This window comes from Vipera berus (genome assembly GCF_964194415.1).
Source record: "Vipera berus genome assembly, chromosome: 1".
Taxonomy (NCBI): Eukaryota; Metazoa; Chordata; class Lepidosauria; order Squamata; family Viperidae; genus Vipera; species Vipera berus.
Window position 1 is genome coordinate 50680711 of NC_138202.1, and position 22211 is coordinate 50702921.

General features: G+C 42.7%; 1 protein-coding gene across 2 annotated transcripts in view; it reads right to left on the bottom strand.

Moving 5' to 3' along the window:
• The window catches only part of ADCK1 (aarF domain containing kinase 1), a gene marked incomplete at its 5' end in the record, with an annotated part of 130280 nt that overhangs the window by 16447 nt on the left and 91622 nt on the right, over positions 1 to 22211 (bottom strand). For both annotated transcript variants that reach the window (XM_081313168.1, XM_081313169.1), the window contains 3 exons: positions 2890 to 3006; positions 5748 to 5906; positions 14995 to 15153. In XM_081313168.1, the coding sequence (XP_081169294.1) occupies positions 2890 to 3006; positions 5748 to 5906; positions 14995 to 15153 (435 nt within the window). The remainder of the gene's footprint in view (positions 1 to 2889; positions 3007 to 5747; positions 5907 to 14994; positions 15154 to 22211) is intronic.

A 22211-nucleotide genomic window follows, 5' to 3' on the forward strand; every position in this document is an offset into this window, starting at 1 on the left:
ACACAAAATTCCACTTTAATCCTCAGAACTCTGAGAATACAAAATTAATCTCAATGTGGCTGACGAAAAATTACTGCCAATCATAGCAGGTTGTGCTGCCTGGATAGAAAGATCAATGCTTTTGAGTTGATATAAGGCAGGTTCCTATTTTCTCTTAGCAAGACTGTAAAATATGTCTTAGCGTTCATAAAGGTAACCTGTATTAATTTATAGTAGTTGTTAATCAACTCTTGAATATAATTGTACAAGCCACGGTGAAGACCTAATACAAAATAAACTTAAAATAAAAATACTTCAGATTTCAGTCTAAAGGCATAAAACAAATGTTAGTTCTAAGAAAAACAATTATGATGTGAATGTGCACTAACCCTCATTTGTAATAATGAAAATAATAAGAGGTTATTAATAAAACTGTGCAGTGTTCAGGTTCTAAAATGAATGGACCTACATTATATGCTGCAAATCTAAAACTTATACAAGGAAGGTATGAAACATCTTATTAAAAGTTCAGAATAGAGGCAGAAATCTGTTGTGATCCAGGTGTTTGACTACAACTCCAACAATCCCTTAGCACAGAATGAGAAAGGTTCAAGACAGTGGCTTAATATTAACAACATATGTGTTCATACAAAACGCCGTCCTCTGATATAAAAACTACCATCTCAGAAAAATGGTACAAAGAATCCAATCTGAAGAATTCTTTTTAAATCAGCTCTACCACAGTGACCTAAGAGCTGTACTTTTCTTCATACCAATGAATAACCACCACTTCATCATCCTGAGCTTTGTTTTGCCAATTGGGCCTACAATACTTGCTGATGTCATCAATCCATTTAATTTTAGGTCTCTTTTATGGACACTTTTTACCAAGTGGACTGCCTTGGTCCACCTGCCATCAGTTCTTCCTGCTATGTAACCAGCCATTTCCATTCCAATTCTTCTACTGTCTTAATGATATCGTATACTTTCGTTTGTTCTCTAATCCATGTGCAGGTCTTTCTATCTTGTCTTGTAATGCCGAGCATGTATCTTTCCATGGCTCTTTTTATAATTTTTGTATCGATTGTGCGGTTAGTGTCCATGTTTCACTGGTATACAGTATGTTAGAGCAGGTAGCACACACTGATTGAAAACTTTTCTCTTCAGGCATAGGGGGAGGTTGTTCTTGAAAATTATGCTTAGCTTGCTGAATGCCTGCCAACCACATTTAACACACCATTCAATTCCCTTTATTGTATCACCTTCCACTGAGATCCATTGGCCAAAGTATATGTAGTGGTCTACTATATCTAGTTCTTTTCCAGATATAAAAATTCTTTAGTGAATCTATTAAACAAAACCTGGCTCTTTTTCAGATTAACCTGAAAAAGTATAAGTTTCACATACTTTATAATATACTCATCCCTTATAATTGGTGGTTTCAGGTGGGGGGGGGTCTGAAACCACCACTTATAAGGGATAAAATAAAATAATTAGGCAAGGACAACACAGAGGTTGTTACTAAACCTGCTCCTTGACACAAGTGGCTTCTGTGATCCCAAATATTGAGACTCAAAGCACAAACACACACGAAGCAACAAAGGCATAGAAGCAGTTATTCTGCATGTCAATTCCCCTTTATGTTATTGCCAATTAGTGAATTAATGTAATTTGGGAGTGCTTACTTACCTTTGCAAATAACTCTTTCTAGTGGAAAGTAGGAAAATATATAGATGTTGGCTTTTAATAGATAATGAGTGTGTAACCTGACTTCCCTTCTGAATTTAGGCTGGAATGTATATAAATGAAGTTGAGTGACCTCTACCACAGCATAAAAAGATGATGGGAAAGGAGCATAAGGGTTTCAGAGACAGACAGATTAAGTACAATTGATTTTATGCTGGAGCACTCTGATAGCTAGTCAGCCAAATGGCATTTTGACGCTCATCAATAGTGCACAGGGAAAAAATCAGGCAGCACTAATTCAGTCAGAATTCACTGACTTGGAGGGCAAATCTGACAGCCTCAATTTGCCCTATTTTTTGCATATAAAACTAAGCCTCTTCCCTGAAAAATCACATACACTTTAATCCACAAATAGCCAGCCACGTGCATCCTATAATCAAGAAATGCATCAGGCTATGAAATATGACTACATCTGGAACAAAGTGTGACATCTCTAAACATATATTCCTGATTAGGGTAAAGGTGTGGTGCGTATAGTAGAAATGGTATTTGAACACCAAATTTGTATGTAGAACTCTGAGGAGTGGTGTACTTCCTGTTATAAGCCAAAAACTGAGTCACAAGGATATAGTACTGAAATAGTTTCTACAACCAATTATACAATTCTCAGCTCTCCCCCCCCCCCCGCTATCCCTTATTTTCTTACCTGAAAATTTTTTTCTGGTTTCTTCCTGAGAATAATTACATCAATAGCATAGCCAATCAGGAAACACAACATGACAATCTACCTTAATATAGTCAACTGGTTTTGGCAATGTCACAACATAATTTAGACTTCTATGACTGCTTGTCTCTACCCCTTGGACAATTTCCATAAGGACAGTTAAACCACACTATTGCTTTCAATATATGTGTGATAATGATTAGAATTAGTAGTTTCTGTGAATGAATACAATTACAGCATTATACTTAAAAAATTAACTCTGTTGCAGGTTAATCTTCTGAATGTATGTTTTAATTCTTTTCAATAATGCAACCCTTAGGTATGCCTTTGTGTCATTATTCCCCAAATTTCAATAACTCTTAAACTCCTAAATTCTGGAAACTCTCAACGTTAAAGAGCTCAACTTAATTAAACCTTTCAGATGTCACCACTGAATATCATAAACAGCACACTTTTAGCTCACCTTCACTGGTTGCTGACATAGTCAAAAGGAATATTACCTCACTGACATTGATGCAGTTTCTGTCCATGTAGTCCTTGTCATTCACTTGTCCACCTTCCATGAACTCCATGAAAAGAACACGTCTTGTTGAAAGCTCCCAATAAATTTTTGGAACCTATAACAGAGGACTCTTAAGACTCTGAAGGATATTAAGGGAAGCAGAGGAAGCTAAAAATAGACAAGCCATCTTTTTTTTAGCATGAGATAGGAACACTTGAGCAGACTGGTCCTTTTTGTCTTGGAAATATGAATATGTAAGTAGATTCATCCAGATCAAATTAACCTTTCTTCATCCCTTGAAGAGTAGCTACAGGAAATAGTTAAGAGAGTTCAGGACTGGAAATATTTCGCTAACAGTAATTGTAATTGTAAAAAAAAACAGGATTTAAAGTTTAATTATAGTTATTTAGCATATTTTAGTTTAAGTTTGTTAAAGGCAATACCCTGTATTCAGCTCTGGGAAGTCGGGGGGGGGAGGGGGGAATTGGGGTTATGTTTAAAATGTATTGGATAATGTATGTTATGTTTATGTTTAAAATGTATTGTAAAACTTTAAAACTCTTTAATAAAAAAAAACCAGTTATAAAGTACTGCATATTCCCAGCCACAGACCATTCTCTAAATGTATTGCAGTTTGGTAAAACAAAAGCCGATGCTAAATTTCAGAAACTTGAATTCCAATTCAGATCTGCCTTGGACAACCTAAGTTCAGTGATACAGCACAACACCTCGCTTCTGTGCATAGCATACTTGCTCCGAAGAATCCAGGACTTGGCTTCAAAAACTGGCAAGTTTCTTAGTCAAAGAAAATATTACAGTTACTTTATAATTTGGTAGTGTAGTAAGATCTGATGCAATTGGGTTAATACAGTTCACTTAGCTATAGGAGAGCATGTTCTATGAACACTGCTATCATAACCGCAAACATTACTAGTAATCTCTGAGATGGGCGGTTCAAAATGTGAAAAATAAATAAAATAATGATCCTGACTGAAGGTTGACTCCAAGCCTTCCATCCTTTTGAGGTCAGTAAAATAAGAACCCAAACTGACATTTTAAACCGCTCAGAGAGTGCTGTAAAGTGTTGTATAGCGGTATATAAGTCTAAAGACTTTTTTCTGTTGCTGTCATTCAGAGGACATGAAGAAAGGTAAGGACCTTTTTCTTCTAACCCTGCTCAGAATTATCTCTAAATTTTCTTTTCGTTTTTCACTTTAAAAAAAACACACTGATTCCTGATGCTAACAGTTCTTTTTTTAAAAAAAAAATCCTGATGTTACTATACATTGGCCCTTAAATCCACTGATCCAAAAGGGCATTGCTTATTTTAATCCTAAAATCAACGCTTATCCTTATTTCAAAATTTACAACAGCCAATGGATCTTACTAAGCTTTGTTAAGTCTCAGTTGCACAAAATCACAGTCTTTGGCAAGCTTAAAATATGCACAGACATTGGGCCCTAATGCCTGTGTGTTGAAACAATTTATCTTTGGCTTTACAAGCTTAACTGGGTTCACATTGAGAAATCTACTTCCGCGCTGTGCCACAGGGTTCCCCATCCCTCAAGGAAAAAAAATTACACGGTAATACAATTCCCTTGCTGTCTTTAGTGTTGATGAAAATGTCTTGGAATTGACAAGCTGGACAGGAGAAATCTATTATTAAGCCATTTTTGCAATAATTTGTTATTGTTCCCTGAATCAATACTGCAGCGGCTCTTTCACCCAGCAAAGATGTGACTGGCGGTCTCCATGGGGATCTGCTTCACACTTTCCAAGTTGTTACACCAGCCATGGACATAGGTGCAACATTTGTGATAAACATCCACTTAGAATGAGCTATCATTCTAAGTGGTGAATGCTCCAACACTGGAGGTTTTTAAGAAGAGACTGGACAGCCATTTGCCTGAAATGGTATAGGGTTTCCTGCCTGAGCAGGGGGTTGGACTAGATGACCTCCAAGGTCCCTTCCAACTTTATATTATATTATTATTATATTATATTATTATTATCAGCTTTTGGCTTTTTCTGCCCTTTAAAGGCCTGTTTGCTTCAGCATTCAACCTGAGTGGAGCATTCCCAGGCTCTGTTCAACACTGAAAATGCTTGGGCCATGTATACAGGTTGAGAAAGGTGGGGCAACTCTATCCAGGTTGTTCAAATTCAGACAATTACTGTCTGACAGTACACAGTTAACAGATTCTTTATCTGAAGGGTCCTTGGTGCTCTCTGAGCTCAGCTGTTTTCTTGCAGATGTTTCATCACCCAAACTAGGTAACGTCAGCAGTGTACCTAGTTTGGGTAAAGAAGTGTCTGCAAGAAAACAACCGAGCTCAGAGAGCACCAAGGACCCCTCATTTCAACCCTGAGCTACAAACATACTTCTCTATTCTTTATCTCTTTGCTGCCAGATAGTGACTGTCCGGATGCATGCAAGTCAGGTATGTGGCCCTACAAGATGGGCTCCAAGCTGTTCAATACTAATAGCTGTTCAATCCTATAAGATCAGATGACTTTGGGCCTGGCTCAGTGCTTTTGAAAGAAAGTCGCATGTGTTCTTTGTAAACAAACACATATCTTACCTAAAGATGTGCATTTGCAATCCAGCTATGTACCCATGGCAGTAATACCCATGGTCACCTGAATGAATGCTGTAAATATTCAGTACATGCATTTTTGGAAAAAGGACTGTTGTGATAGGAAATCTCCAATGCTATCCAGGACAACGGCTTATCTCCAGTTGACTCAAATTACAGGTGGGTTGACTGCAGCCGAATGGTAGGAAAACCTGCTTGCCCATTGAATCAAGGTTTTACTGTATATATGAGCATCCATACAATCACATATACATCATACCTTTAGGAAGTCAAAGCATCTGAGCATGTAGGCTACCTTCTCGGCATTCTTTCCCTCATTAAGGAAATCAAGTTCAAGAGGCAAGTTCTTCTTAGCTTCGTCCACTAACCACATAAACTCAAAGTCTGGGAAGATTTGCTTCACAACCAAGACAAGGATCTGAAATCATAAATCAATAACCTAGCTGGTTACTATGCCACAGATAACTAGCACAGGGAGACAACTTACGTGCAATAGGAGTACATCCATATAAATCCAGAACTGTCCTAGATGCAAAGGAAGGATTCCATGTTTAATGGAAATAAAAGTACATAATTCTCTCCCTTTGCCTACTACCTTTACACTATGGGCACAGAGGCCCATAGTATAAATTGTAAACAAATTAATGAGTAGCTTTACCAATTAGCAAAGCTCCAAAAGCAAAACTGTGAATGAGATGGGTGACTGGACAGTCACTTATCAGGAATGGTACAGGGTTTCCTGTGTGAGCAGGGAGTTGAACTAGATAGAAGACCTCCAACGTCCCTTCCAACTCTGTTATTCTGTTAGTTTGTTATAAAGTGCGACATCATGTAACCATATGACAGCAACCCCGGCATTCCCTATAACTGTTGTTAAGTGATTTCTACCAGTAGTTAGCCAAGGATCCAAGCTTGGTCTCTTTCAGCCCCAAGCTTCAGTAAGGTAAGGGACTGCCTCCAACTAACCCCAACCATCTACTTTGCAACCTCTGCCCTTTGGGCCACCCTGCAGTCCAGGAAACTGCAACAGCAGCGTGCAAATTCATAGTGTCCTGGGAAGCCCCAGTAGCACAGGACAAAGCTGCCACCTCCCAGAAAACCCTTATAGCATTATGCAAAGCCAGTGTCTCAGATCAGTTCCAGGCAGTCACCCTTGCCATCCTATACTCCGAGGTTTCTACTACCCTGCACTTCACTGATCCAGCTGACCTTAGCCATTTTTTTGCTCCCACTGCTGACAATGCACGCTCATCCTGGTCTTTCGTGAGGCAGCTGCTAGCCATGTGAAGCCATCTTCCCTAGATCTTGGGAGGAAACCAAATGCACAACCTTGGGAAGAAAGCCGCATGTGATCAGTAGCTGCCTCACAATGACAAGGCTGAACATGCTTTGTCAGCAGCAGGAACAAGAAGACAGGTGAGGACCAGCTAAGGTGACAGCGGCTAGGGAGTGTTGAGGGCCAAAAGGGCATAAATGAGTGGAAGTGGATGGGAGGGATAGTTGAAGCACCCCTGTGGTCGTAAATGCAGGTAGGCTGCCAAGCATCTGAATTTTGATCATGTAACTACGGGGATGTTGCAATGGCCATAACTTCAGGAACCAATCATAAGTCTCTTCGTTCAGCACCATAACTTCAAACAGTCATGAATGAGTTATAAGTCAAGGGCTACTTGTAGAACATGAATGGTTCCTGATACAGTAAAGGATGAAATTGACACTGAATATGGGATTATGGAAAGACTGCCACCTGTCCATTAAGCAGGAACTGAAAGTTTAAGAGCATTCCCCAAATTACATACCAGCTTCACCTGGGGAATAACAACCACGTCAAGAACTAAATACGGTAAATCTCTGTGACCAGAAACTCCTTGAAACTACACTCAAAGAAGAGTTGCTAAAAGTAGTTTAATTTCAAAAGTCTTTCATGGTTAGACTATCATTGCACATGATCAATTCCTACACCTACATGAGGTCATATGATCTAACCATCCCCACTTTTGGCAAATAGGAAAAGAATCCTTATTGTTATAAGTGAACTCTTAACATAAATTGGAAGGTATGATTTAGACCATTGCATCCAACGTTCTGTCCAGTGCAGGGATCCAAATTACCGGTAAAGCATTTTAGAGAAATGATTGTCTAGCCTCTGACTGAGCATATCGCACAACATTTCTGTATAATTGGTTCCATTTCTGAGCCACTCTTGCTGTTAAGAAATGTTTTCTAACATTCAACCATATCTGTCTTCCTGTAATTTAAATTATTATTCTGTGCCCTGTATCCTGGGGCAAGAAAGAACATATCTTGCTCTTCTTGTACATGACAGCCTTTCAAGTATTTGAAGAGCGCTTTCCCATCTCCCATGGGTTGTCTTTTCACAAGATTAAACCTACCTAATTCCTTCACAGAAATTAATTTTTTATTCCCCAATCATCCTTGTTACTCTTTCCTGAATCTGCTTCAGTTTTTCTGAATCCTCCTCAAAATGTGGATACGGTACTTGAGATGGGACAAAACCAAATACAGTGAAAGCATTCCTTTCTATTAATTGCACATTATATTTCTGTTAATGCAGGTTGAAACTGAAATTCTCTTCTTTGCAGTCAAGCCACTCTGCTGCCCCCATCTTTGGTTTGCAATCAACTATTTCCAAGATCTCTTTCACTCTGTTGAAACTTCTATTCTAACCTTCTATTGGGGAGCCACCTTCCATCAGCTGAAATGGGGCAATTTGCTACTCCAATCCTTTGACTTTTTCAGAACTACCGTGAGCTTGCATTTGCTGCAACTATATGCCATGTTGTTTTCAGGTAAAGAGGCAAACTTGGGCAATGTGCTAAGCACATTGATTTGTGCTTAGATTGTAAGCCGCCCTGAGTCTTCGGAGAAGGGCGGGATATAAATGGGATTAAAATAAATAAAATAAAATAAAATAAACGCTTCAGATCAGAATTACAGAATCCTGTCCATTCATTTTCACTTTTGCTTCTTAGGGTATCATCAGTGGAAAAAACTATTGTTTCTGCTTTAATTCTTAGAGTTCAGATTAGCATGAATTCTTTACAGTAGTTAGTGGAGAAATTTGTTCTGGAGTCCCTTTTAAATTGCCATAAAATCTGTCTAACTAATTTCTATTCAAATGTTTTGTGAGCTTGCTCCCTGGAATATGGTTGTCTTATGTTCTTCTTATAGTCTCTGTTTACTTTCTAGGAAGCAGGCATCCATCTCAAGGGACAGGAGCTCTCCACTTAAAGTGGCAGGATTGAAAAGAGATGGGCAGGCTTACATCTGATCAAATCACTTAATGAAACGATTGCACTGCATAATAAATACAAACATAGAGAGAGAGAAATCCTACAATACTGGGAATCCTTTTTCCAAACTGCCACTAAAGAGAAAAAAAGTTTGTATTTTGAATTCAAGCAAGCAACTTATAGAAGCAAAAATTCATATATCACATTTTCCGTAGATTGGATTATATGCTTATAGTCTTAATCTCGAAAACTATTTTAAGTTAACAAGAGTTTCTACACTGAATGAATTTGAAGATGGAGCAAGATAGTTTATGAACCAAACCAAACAGACTAAAAACAATTCTAACTCTGTCGACTTGTAGTTATGCATATTTTTGCAACCCAGACACAGAGACATACTGCACATGATATATTTGAGGTACAATATATAACAAAGATGCAACATTTCATGTATTGGATAGTGTACTGTTTTACAAGACTGCATCACATCTACAGAAATTTAATTTAATAATTTAATTTGTATACCGCCCTTCTCCCGAAGGACTCAGGGCAGTGAACAGGGCAATACATAATAAAAAACAGAATACAAAAATTAAAAAGTGATTAAACCATTATGCCCGTAATAATTAATACATATTAAAATTAAAACTATTTATAAAAACCCAACCCCATCCCGTCAGACCAGGCCAGCTTGTTCGAAAAAGAAGGTTTTGAGATCGCGCCGGAAGGAGCGAAGGTCGGGGGCCATCCGGAGCTCGACCGGTAAGTGGTTCCAAAGGTCTGGCGCGCCCACAGAGAACGCTCTCCCCGCTCTCCTCCCTTGTATATGCCCTTGCATATATACCCATGATATGAATTTTGACTGGAAATGTCTCAAATCACCTATGATGTAAATTACATGTTGATGATGTAATTTGTACAGGTCTCTAATTTAAATGGGATGAAAGAACACAGCATTACTCCGTATCAGTTTCTTTTTTACAATGAATCACTCTGTTGGTTTAATTTAGTAGGATTGAGAAAGTATGATAGAGAACAGGGCAATATAAGTTCTCCATCTTTCTATTTTTCTTTTCTCGGCTGAATTACAACATTGTGAGGTTAAAAATCTCCAGGGCTAGCTTTTCAATATGGATTAGTTAATTGTTATCAGAGTTTCAATGGGGCAATGTGCCTTTAATTGGAAGTTTCCTCTTGCTTTTATTCTATAATTGTTCACTATGACAGCAGAGGCTGCTAAAAACAGTCTTTTATTGCTAATTAATTAATATGCCTTTCTGTTTCCTGCAGAGGATTTTTTTTCCTTATTAATTCCTTCCATGTTCTTTATAAGAAGAACAGCCCTGTTTTATCAGTCTAAAAGTTCATTGTAGTCAACATTTTTTGTTTCTTACAATGAGCAACTAGATACCTCTGAGCTGCTTCTAAGCAGGAGATGGAAACATAACCTTTTACCACTGTTCCCCTACAAACGGTATTCAACAATACACTGCTCCCAAGCCACAGGTAATATTGAGTGTGAAAAATAATAGACCTTCATAGACCTGTGTTCCATGAAGTTATCCAATTCTTTTTGTAAAGTCAACAATGAAATCTTACTGTTTATTGAAAGAAAAGGAGCAAAGAAAAAGAGGAAAATAATATAGGAAACTGACTAATTAGTGGGCAAGAAAGAAACATACATTAGTAATAATAACATCTTGCTGAATTAAAAAAAACAGTAACGGAAGCTAAGAGAAAGAAGCTACTAATTAATTTTGCAGCGGGGCTTTGCAAAACAATCAAGATTAAATACATCCAGGATCGTATTAACCATAGCACGGAACTATTGCATGAAATTGCTATTTTAAATCCTGATACTGGAAACTGGAAAAGCAGTACCTCACCAGAATGGTTGCTTTACCATGGAAACACCCATATTGGAAAAATAAAGATGGTATCCCTTCATGGATTACTGCCTTGTCATGGCGAAGGGGCTTGCGTAATTCAATGAAGCTATGAGCTATGCCGTGCAGGGCCACCCAAGATGGAAAGGTCATAGCAGAGAGTTCTGACAAAACGTGATCCAGTGGAGAAGGAAATGGCAACCCACTCCAGTATCTTTGCCATGAAAACCCTATGGACAGTACCAAAAGGCAAAAAGATATGATGCTGGAAGATGAGCCCCTCAGGTCAGAAGGTGTTTAATATGCTACTGGGGAAGACAGAGGGCTAGTACTAATAGTGCCACAAAGAATGAAGCGACTGGGACAAAGCCGAAAGGATGCTGAGCTGTGGATGTGTCTGGTGGTGAAAGGAAAGTCCGATGCTGTAAAGATTTTCTCTCCATAGGAACCTGGAATGTAAGATCCATGAATCAAGGAAATCTGGATGTAGTCAAACAAGAGATGACAAGACTGTACATCGACATCTTAGGAATCAGCGAACTAAAATGGACAGGAATGGGTGAATTTAATTCAGATGACCATCAGGTATACTACTGCAGGCAAGAATCCCTCAGAAGAAATGGAATTGCCTTCATAGTCAATAGAAGAGTAGGAAAAGCAATACTGGGATACAATCCCTAAAATGACAGAATGATCTCAGTTCGAATCCAAGGCAAACCATTCAATATCACAGTAGTCCAAGTCTATGCCCCAACCACTGGTATTGAAGAGGATGAAATTGACCGGTTCTATGAAGCCCTACAGCACCTTAAACTAAAGCCATCCCAAAGAAAGAGAAATGCAAGAAAGCAAAATTGCTGTCTGGGGAAGCTTTGCAAATAGCTGAGAAAAGGAGGGAAGCAAAAGGCAAGGGAGAAGAAAAAAAGATACACCCAATTGAATGCAGAATTCCAGAGAATAGCTAGAAGAGATAAGAATGCCTTCTTAAATGAACAGTGCAAAGAAATAGAAGAAAACAATAGAATAGGGAGGACCAGAGATCTTTTCAAGAAAATTGGAGAGATGAAGGGAACGTTTCATGCAAAAATGGGCATGATAAAGGACCAAAATGGCAGGGACCTAGCAGAAGAGATTAAGAAGAGGTGGCAAAATTAAACAGAAGAACTATACAAGAATGAACTTAACGTCCCTGATAATGACAATGAGGTGGTTACTGACCTCGAGCCAGACATCCTAGAATGTGAAGTGAAGTGGGCCTTAGAAAAGCTGAGCAACAACAAAGCTAGTGGAGGTGACAGTATTCCAGCTGAGCTATTCAAAATCTTAAAAGACGATGCAGTAAAAGTGCCAGCAAATTTGGAAAACCCAACAGTGGCCACAGGATTGGAAAAGATCAGTTTACATTCCAATTCCAAAGAAAGGCACTGCCAAAGAATGTTCAAACTATCGCAGCATTGCACTCATTTCACATGCTAGTAAAGTTATGCTTAAAATCCTACAAGCTAGACTCCAGCAGTATGTGGATCGAGAACTACCAGAAGTACAGGCAGGATTTCAAAGAGGCAGAGGAACTAGAGATCAAATTGCTAACATACGCTGGATCATGGAGAAAGCTAGAGAGTTCCAGAAAAACATCTACTTCTGCTTCATTGACTATGCTAAAGCCTTTGATTGTGTGGTTCATAACAAACTGTGGCAAGTTCTTAAAGAGATGGGCGTACCAGACCATCTTATTTGTCTCTTGAGAAACCTATATGTGGGCCAAGATGCAACAGTGAGAACTGGACACGGAACCACTGATTGGTTCAAAATTGGGAAAGGAGTCCGGCAAGGCTGTATACTGTCACCCTGCCTATTTAACTTATATGCTGAGCACATCATGAGAAAGGCAGGGATAGATGAATCAAAAGTTGGAATTAAGATTGCCGGGAGAAATATCAACAACCTAAGATATGCAGATGATACCACTCTAATGGCAGAAAGTGAAGAGGAACTAAAAAGCCTCTTGTTGCGAGTGAAGAAGGAGAGTGCAAAAGTGGCTTGAAACTTAACATTAAGAAAACCAAGATCATGGCATCCGGCCCTCTCATTTCCTGGCAAATAGATGGGGAAGAAATGGAGGTAGTGACAGATTTTATTTTTCTGGGTTCCAAGATCACTGCAGATGGGGACTGTAGCCAAGAAATTAAAAGATGCTTGCTCCTTGGGAGGAAAGCCATGGCAAATCTAGACAGCACACTAAAAAGCAGAGACATCACCCTGTCAACAAAAGTGCGTATAGTCAAGTCTATGGTCTTCCCAGTTGCAATGTATGGCTGTGAAAGTTAGACCATAAAAAAGGCTGAGCGCCAAAGAATTGAGGCCTTTGAACTGTGGTGCTGGAGAAGACTCCTGCGAGTCCCTTGGACTGCAAGGCGATCAAACTGGTCAGTCCTAGAGGAGATCAACCCTGACTGCTCTTTAGAAGGCCAGATCCTGAAGCTAAAACTCAAATACTTTGGCCACCTAATGAGAAGGAAGGACTCACTGGAGAAGAGCCTAATGCTGGGAAAGATTGAGGGCAATAGAAGAAGGGGACGACAGAGAATGAGGTGGCTGGATGGAGTCACTGAAGCAGTAGGCGTGAGCTTAAGTGGACTCCAGAAGATGGTAGAGGACAGGAAGGCCTGGAGGAACGTTGTCTATAGGGTCGCGATGGGTCGGACACAACTTCGCAGCTAACAACAACATGGGAAATAGATGAGAAGAATGTACATTTAAAGCATATTTCCTCAAATGTGGTCATATGATGAAGAAACCACTTTAGTTTGCATTACTGAAGTCTAGTTAAAGAAACTGGAAGAAATCTGGCTATCCTGTTTCTGTTAACAAAAATTCTGATGTATTGACAATGTAGGGCTAAGAAGAACACAACTGTCAATTGTGAATATGTGAACTGTCTACAATCTTGGTTTCCCTCACCAGGATTCCAGTTTGGCTGAACATCAAATTGAGGAAAAGAAAGGTCTTTATTCTTGCTTAATAGTCTCCAGAACTGACTTCTTCAGTCATTGCATAACTTGTGATATATAATAATGGTGCTAAATAAGTGTCTCAACATAATCAAATCATATTGGGTGAGTTGACACAATAGCATAGCACTTTATATCACTCTCTAAGCAGTTTACAGAGGCAGCATATTACTCCCAACAATCTGGGTCCTCATTTTAATGACCTTGGAAAGATGGAAGGCTGAGTCAATCTTGAGCCCACAGCCAGGAGTTTGATCCTCACCTGCTCAAGACTGACTCAGCCTTCCATTCTAACCAGAGCACCACAAAGGCACAACAACCAAGCCAAAACCTATCACTTGTAAATCAAACTGGACAGGTTCAAAAAACATACTGAGCCCAAAAAAGAAAACACAAGACAGTTTAGCCATGCTGTGTGATACTGCCTTTGTGGTAGATATATGTGTTCTGTTTATGTTAAATGTGATATCCACAATCTTTTCAGCAACAATGCCATATGTGGCAATAGAAGTCAGTATAAATAGAAATTTGAGAATAGTGAGAGAGGACCAGCAAGTTAGAGGATCAAAGAAAACTGGGATACATATCAACAAATCAACAAAAGCCAATGGTAGCAGTCATAAATCAGAGGCCATAATGGAGGGGTTGAAAAGGTTACAGAAAGTCTCTTGGATCTACTGGCGATTGGTTGTCTGCTTATGGTTTAAATAAAATAAAAGAGCCTTGGTGGAGTAGTGGGCTAATGCCTCCTTAAGTAACACCAGCTGCCTGCAATTAGTGCAGATTCAAGTCCCACCAGGCTCAAGGTTGACTCAGCCTTCCATCCTTCCGAGGTAGGTAAAATGAGGACCCAGATTGTTGGGGGAAATAAGCTGACTTTGTAAAAATGCCGCGGGGGGGGGGGAAGCCCTAATAAGCAGGCATATACATAGAATGAAGGCTATTGCTAAGCACATTGATTTGTGCTTCTTAGATTGTAAGCCGCCCTGAGTCTTCGGAGAAGGGCGGGATATAAATGGGATTAAAAAAAATGCTCAGATAAGAGTTATACAGTCACAGAGATTGAAAACACAAACCAACTCTATTCTCTATTTTTTTTAATCCCATTTATATCCCGCCCTTCTCCGAAGACTCAGGGCGGCTTACAATCTAAAGCACAATGTGCTTAGCAATATTTGATTATATACACACACACACACATAGATATAGTATACACTACTTCTCTTTCAGATAAATATGCAGTTTATTTCCTGAAACATTTTAAGATGCTAAAGACATCTTCACTGAAATAAAAGTACCATAATTATAACAATGGAATGCATAGTTAAGGTGGCCACAGAAAGCTACTGATTTACCTCCATCAGTAGAATATCCTTAGAACTCTGTGCTTCGACCTTAGGATGTTGAACCTTCACAGCAACTGTCCTCCCATCTTGTAGCACAGCCTTGTGGACTTGAGCCAAAGATGCTGCCCCCAGTGGAACATCTTCAAAACTGGCAAACAATTCATTGATCTGTAAGGAAAAGAGATATCTCAAATTTGCTGATGTTTAGGTCAGCCAGTATTTTAGCCCTTGGACTTCTGCAGTAACCAGCAATTATACAGCAACATTCTATTGTAATATTTGGGGGGGGGGGGGGGGGGGAAACTGTCACTGAGAAAATTCATACAAAAAAACTCCAGAAAGCCATAGTTGTCATCATGTAGTTTCTCCATACACTGAACCATAATTAAGAAGAAGCTTGGCTGTTTAATTACATAATTTTTACATTCAACTTCTTCAACAATAACCGAAAGTAGTGTTTTAGTATGATATATACATTCTAGCACTGGTGAGCTGCATAGCATAAGTAATATTACAAGCACTTCATCCTTATTTATTCCATGAAAATAAGATTTAACCGACAATTTTACTTTCTACAATAACATTTCTCTGTTGCTCTTTTATCCAGGAAGGTCCACTTTGAGATCAGTCACTTCAGCCATGGAGAATTGAAGTCTTTTCTCACTGTTTTTAGAACATTGTCATTTTATATACCGTATATACTTGAGTATAAGCCGACTCGAGTATAAGCCGAGACCCCCAATTTCACCCCCAAAAACTGGAAAAAGTTATTGACTCGAGTATAAGCCGATCCGCCGTTCTGCAAGCCTCTGCCGCCAGCAGAGGCTCGATCCGCCATTTTGCAAGCCTGAATACACAGGAATACCCTGTGTGGCCAAGGCTCGTCGGCAGGTCTCCGTTCCTCCTGCCGACCTTTGGGGAGGTTTGGGCGCCTCCCCAAACCTCCCCAAACCTCGGCAGGTCTCCGTTCCTGTTTGGGGAGGTTTGGGCGCCTCCCCAAACCTCCCCAAACCTCGGCAGGTCTCCGTTCCTCCGCGCAGACCTGCCGACCTTTGGGGAGGTTTGGGCGCCTCCCCAAACGTCCCCAAACCTCGGCAGGTCTCCGTTCCTGTTTGGGGAGGTTTGGGCGCCTCCCCAAACCTCCCCAAACCTCGGCAGGTCTCCGTTCCTCCGCGCAGACCTGCCGACCTTTGGGGAGGTTTGGGCGCCTCCCCAAACGTCCCCAAACCTCGGCAGGTCTCCGTTCCTCCGCGCAGACCTGCCGACCTTTGGGGAGGTTTGGGCGCCTCCCCAAACGTCCCCAAACCTCGGCAGGTCTCCGTTCCTGTTTGGGGAGGTTTGGGCGCCTCCCCAAACGTCCCCAAACCTCGGCAGGTCTCCGTTCCTCCGCGCAGACCTGCCGACCTTTGGGGAGGTTTGGGCGCCTCCCCAAACGTCCCCAAACCTCGGCAGGTCTCCGTTCCTGTTTGGGGAGGTTTGGGCGCCTCCCCAAACCTCCCCAAACCTCGGCAGGTCTCCGTTCCTCCGCACAGACCTGCCGACCTTTGGGGAGGTTTGGGCGCCTCCCCAAACGTCCCCAAACCTCGGCAGGTCTCCGTTCCTCCGCGCAGACCTGCCGACCTTTGGGGAGGTTTGGGCGCCTCCCCAAACCTCCCGAAACCTCGGCAGGTCTCCGTTCCTGTTTGGGGAGGTTTGGGCGCCTCCCCAAACCTCCCCAAACCTCGGCAGGTCTCCGTTCCTCCGCGCAGACCTGCCGACGTTTGGGGAGGTTTGGGGAGGCGCCCAAACCTCCCCAAAGGTCGGCAGGAAGAACGGAGACCTGCCGAGGTTTGGGGAGGTTTGGGGAGGCGCCCAAACCTCCCCAAAGGTCGGCAGGTCTGCGCGGAGGAACGGAGACCTGCCGAGGTTTGGGGAGGTTTGGGGAGGCGCCCAAACCTCCCCAAACAGGAACGGAGACCTGCCGAGGTTTGGGGAGGTTTGGGGAGGCGCCCAAACCTCCCCAAACGTCGGCAGGTCTGCGCGGAGGAACGGAGACCTGCCGAGGTTTGGGGAGGTTTGGGGAGGCGCCCAAACCTCCCCAAACAGGAACGGAGACCTGCCGAGGTTTGGGGACGTTTGGGGAGGCGCCCAAACCTCCCCAAAGGTCGGCAGGTCTGCGCGGAGGAACGGAGACCTGCCGAGGTTTGGGGACGTTTGGGGAGGCGCCCAAACCTCCCCAAACAGGAACGGAGACCTGCCGAGGTTTGGGGACGTTTGGGGAGGCGCCCAAACCTCCCCAAAGGTCGGCAGGTCTGCGCGGAGGAACGGAGACCTGCCGAGGTTTGGGGAGGTTTGGGGAGGCGCCCAAACCTCCCCAAACAGGAACGGAGACCTGCCGAGGTTTGGGGACGTTTGGGGAGGCGCCCAAACCTCCCCAAAGGTCGGCAGGTCTGCGCGGAGGAACGGAGACCTGCCGAGGTTTGGGGAGGTTTGGGGAGGCGCCCAAACCTCCCCAAACAGGAACGGAGACCTGCCGAGGTTTGGGGACGTTTGGGGAGGCGCCCAAACCTCCCCAAAGGTCGGCAGGTCTGCGCGGAGGAACGGAGACCTGCCGAGGTTTGGGGACGTTTGGGGAGGCGCCCAAACCTCCCCAAAGGTCGGCAGGTCTGCGCGGAGGAACGGAGACCTGCCGAGGTTTGGGGAGGTTTGGGGAGGCGCCCAAACCTCCCCAAAGGTCGGCAGGTCTGCGCGGAGGAACGGAGACCTGCCGAGGTTTGGGGACGTTTGGGGAGGCGCCCAAACCTCCCCAAAGGTCGGCAGGTCTGCGCGGAGGAACGGAGACCTGCCGAGGTTTGGGGAGGTTTGGGGAGGCGCCCAAACCTCCCCAAACAGGAACGGAGACCTGCCGAGGTTTGGGGACGTTTGGGGAGGCGCCCAAACCTCCCCAAAGGTCGGCAGGTCTGCGCGGAGGAACGGAGAGCTGCCGAGGTTTGGGGAGGTTTGGGGAGGCGCCCAAACCTCCCCAAAGGTCGGCAGGAAGAACGGAGACCTGCCGAGGTTTGGGGAGGTTTGGGGAGGCGCCCAAACCTCCCCAAACGTCGGCAGGTCTGCGCGGAGGAACGGAGACCTGCCGAGGTTTGGGGAGGTTTGGGGAGGCGCCCAAACCTCCCCAAACAGGAACGGAGACCTGCCGAGGTTTGGGGACGTTTGGGGAGGCGCCCAAACCTCCCCAAAGGTCGGCAGGTCTGCGCGGAGGAACGGAGACCTGCCGAGGTTTGGGGAGGTTTGGGGAGGCGCCCAAACCTCCCCAAACAGGAACGGAGACCTGCCGAGGTTTGGGGACGTTTGGGGAGGCGCCGAAACCTCCCCAAAGGTCGGCAGGAGGAACGGAGACCTGCCGAGGTTTGGGGAGGTTTGGGGAGGCGCCCAAACCTCCCCAAAGTTCGGCAGGAGGAACGGAGACCTGCCGAGGTTTGGGGAGGTTTGGGGAGGCGCCCAAACCTCCCCAAAGGTCGGCAGGAGGAACGGAGACCTGCCGAGGTTTGGGGAGGCGCCCAAACCTCCCCAAACGTCGGCAGGTCTGCGCGGAGGAACGGAGACCTGCCGAGGTTTGGGGAGGCGCCCAAACCTCCCCAAACGTCGGCAAGTCTCCGTTCCTCCGCGCCCTGCCTGCCTGCTTCTTTCCGCTGCGGAAAGAAGCAGGCAGGCAAGGCGCGGAGTTTGGGGAGGTGCGCGCGCACCTCCCCAAACCTCCCCAAACTTCGGCAGGTCTCGGACGGCGGTGGCTTGGGAGAGGTGCGGGCGATCCCGGAAGCACCAAAGCCTCGGCCGCGCACAAGTCCTCGGTAAGTTTTTTTGTTGACTGGAGTATAAGCCGAAGTGGAATTTTTCAGCCCAAAAAGTGGGCTGAAAAATTCGGCTTATACTCAAGTATATACGGTAAACCTTGGCTAGTAAGGATAATCTCTTTCATTAGGCAACAACCAACCAGGTTTACCACAAAATGTTCCATAATCAGTGGGCTGAAATTCATAGTCATATGAAGTTTTTAAGAAGAGACTGGCCAGCCATTTGTCTGAAATGGTATAGGGTTTCCTGCCTGAGCAGGGGGTTGGACTAGATGACCTCCAAGGTCCCTTCCAACTTATTATTATTATTATATCACGATTTTCTTTGTAATCACACTTTGTGCTGCTAGAATTACTCTTAATATAACACAAACGTCACTTGTTTTTTGTTAGCAATGTATCGGGACGGTTTTGCCATTGCCGGCAATAGGGTGGGCGTGGCTTCCGGATGACGCGTCTGGCCCGCGGGCTGGCAGTTTGACACCCCTGGCTTAAAAGGAAGTCAGAATCACACACAATACAACTAGCCACTGATATGCCTCTGTCTCTGAACACTGAGCTGTGTTCTCTGCTTTCCAAAAGGGTATATAAGACACACTTTTAATTTAGATTTAAATGGTATTGTTTCAATATGTATATTTCTTGTACACTGTCCCTGTACACCCAAAGGTGACACAACAATTCTAAAGTGAAAGAAACAGAATAGATATGCCCTGCTTATGGCCTTTCCATATGTATTTATTTGATTAATATAAAAACCAAATGCAGGTTTGATCCAACAATGCTATTCTTACATTAGCAGAATTTTTGGCTTTTCACATATTTTCTAATTGACTGTGTTCATATATAAAACTATAAACCAATGTTTTAAAATCATAATTTGCTAAATAAGTGCTAATGGACATAGCAGTTTAACTGGTGAGGCTCATAACCACACTGAGCAAGAATCAAGCAGATCACATGATAACTTAGTACACTGTATGAGACCAGAATGTGCTTTATCTGGATAATGGCTGAACTCACACATTGTGCTATGTCACTGTGTGGCTGACTTTGAGTAAGTGTACTGTGCAAACCTAACCAATCAATGTTTATTTAAATAACCATAATTAAACCAAACATGGTTTATTTTGATGATTAACCCGACCCTAATTAAGGATAACAGATTCAAACTCTGCATATAGCCATGGTTCTGTGTTAATTGAAATCCCATTCAATGAAAGATGTAACAGACAGTGAAAAGCTAGACAGATGAAAAGCCGAATAGGTAGGATTGCCGTATCTGGGCTGCAAACATTTGGACAACCATGAAATAGAAGTAAATCTGAACTCTTTCCTGCTGTCTAGCAATTGTCTAGATTCTTGGTGTTCAGTTAGGGAAGTCCTAAGAAGAGGATTAACCGGATAAGTGCATGAGGGAATTGGACTTATCAGAGAGCATGGAAAGAAAATACAGGCATTTTCCACTGAAGGTTCAACCTTACAACTGGGATTGGCTTCAAAGCTATTTTGAATCCCTTGGGGTTTGGCCAAGCTTGTTTAAAAATCTGGTAGCAGATTTGAGAAAAAAAAGACTGTTTTCTTGTTCCCTACTTATCTCATATGCATGCATGCATATATGCATACACATACACATTTAAACCCATCTAACACAGCCAACAGTCAAGGAGTACATTATATATGCAGAAATTAAAAGAAAACAAATTGAGTGTGAATGCATTTTATAGCCTACTTTTTAACACAGTAATTAAAGATGGGAACTGTAGCAAGCCAGCAATTAAATATGAATAAAACACTTTTAAGCAGCCTACATGCAAAGCATCCAACAGAAACCTTTTGTGTTGATGAAAGGGAGGAAAAGAAGAAACTCAGGCCTACTTGCAGCTGCTGATAGCAGCTTTCCCTCCCTCCCTCCCTCCCTTCCCCCCCCCCAAGCACACAGACACACCACGTCTTACCTTGGCCACCCCCTTCTCCACTGCTTCCACAATAAATATTACCAGCAGCTAACTGGCACGTTTGCAGCAATTAGATTCCAATGGAGTTCTCAGCTGCCTCCAGTAATTCACAGGGAGGGGATCTTTTAATTTTATTTATTTATTTTATTTTTCTGCCAGCAAAATCAATTAAATAGAACAACTGCATTTGAAAAGAATTAGTTACATATTTTTTCATAATTACAGTGGATGCATGATTCATCCTTTTGACATCCTTGCTGCAAGAAAAATTGTCTTCCTTTCATATATTTCACAAAATAATTAAGATTACATTTTTTGTTCCCCACCCTATTAAACTCAAGTTAATGTTTAGTCAGAAGTCAGATGGCTTGGAGAAATTACTACCACTAAAACTACTATAGTTGAATAGAGGTTCATATATCATAAATATGGCTTAGCATGATAGATACACTAAGCCACAAAGTAGTCTACATATTTTAATCTAACATGGCATCATATCCTATCACATACCATAGTTAGTGTACACATGATGGCAGTTCTTCCAAGCGTGGTAGAAATATAGTTTCTATAGCAATTATTTAGATCAACAAATACAAAACAAATTACGGCTTAGTGAACCCAATCAGTCTCTGAAAATTCCTTTAGGAAACCAATCCTTTTCTGTCACTCAGAAATAAGAAAGGTCATTGGGAAATGTAGTCTTCAAAATCCAATGCTCTTTACAATTTGCTACATGCTAAATGAGATTTATTGCTAAAAAGACTGATTTTACGTCCATCAAGCTGCATCTTTGAGCTACGTCACATTCCAACAGCCATACTGTATCTGCCTATGTGTCACTGCTAGGTCTTATGGTCTAAGACTCCATAGCACGGGTGTCAAACTCATCACGTCACGTGACGTGTCGCGACATATTGCGACTCTTTTTGCATTGCAAGCAATGGCGTAGGTGCGGCTTCGGTATAATGAAACCAGCTTGCAGGCCAGCATCACCTTATTATAATTGGCCTTTAGCCAAGCAACTACTTATCTGCTCCAGTGCAACCTATGCTATTATATAATTTCTCCTTAGTTCTTCTAAGGAGTTTGCTTCTCTCTTTGATTAGTTTCCATCCATTGCTTCTTGTCCTGCCTTCAGGTGCTTCTCCAAAGAAGCAACGGATAGCAACTAATCAGAGAGAAGCAACTGACTACCAGTTTGCCATCGCAGCCACTGGAAGGCAGGCTCAGTCTTCCACGTTCAATTTTGCACTGCTGGGGGACCCTGGAAAGGGTCAAAAGTCACCCTGTAGGGGCAACAAGCAAGGAGGGGATCCCCGTTTGATCACGGGAGGGCGGTAACCCTTCTGCTTGATCCGGGGCAGCCCTCCAAACTGGTGGATGAAATACCGGCCATAGAAATATGGCTCGTCACTAGGCTGCAAACAGCTGAAGTCAAACT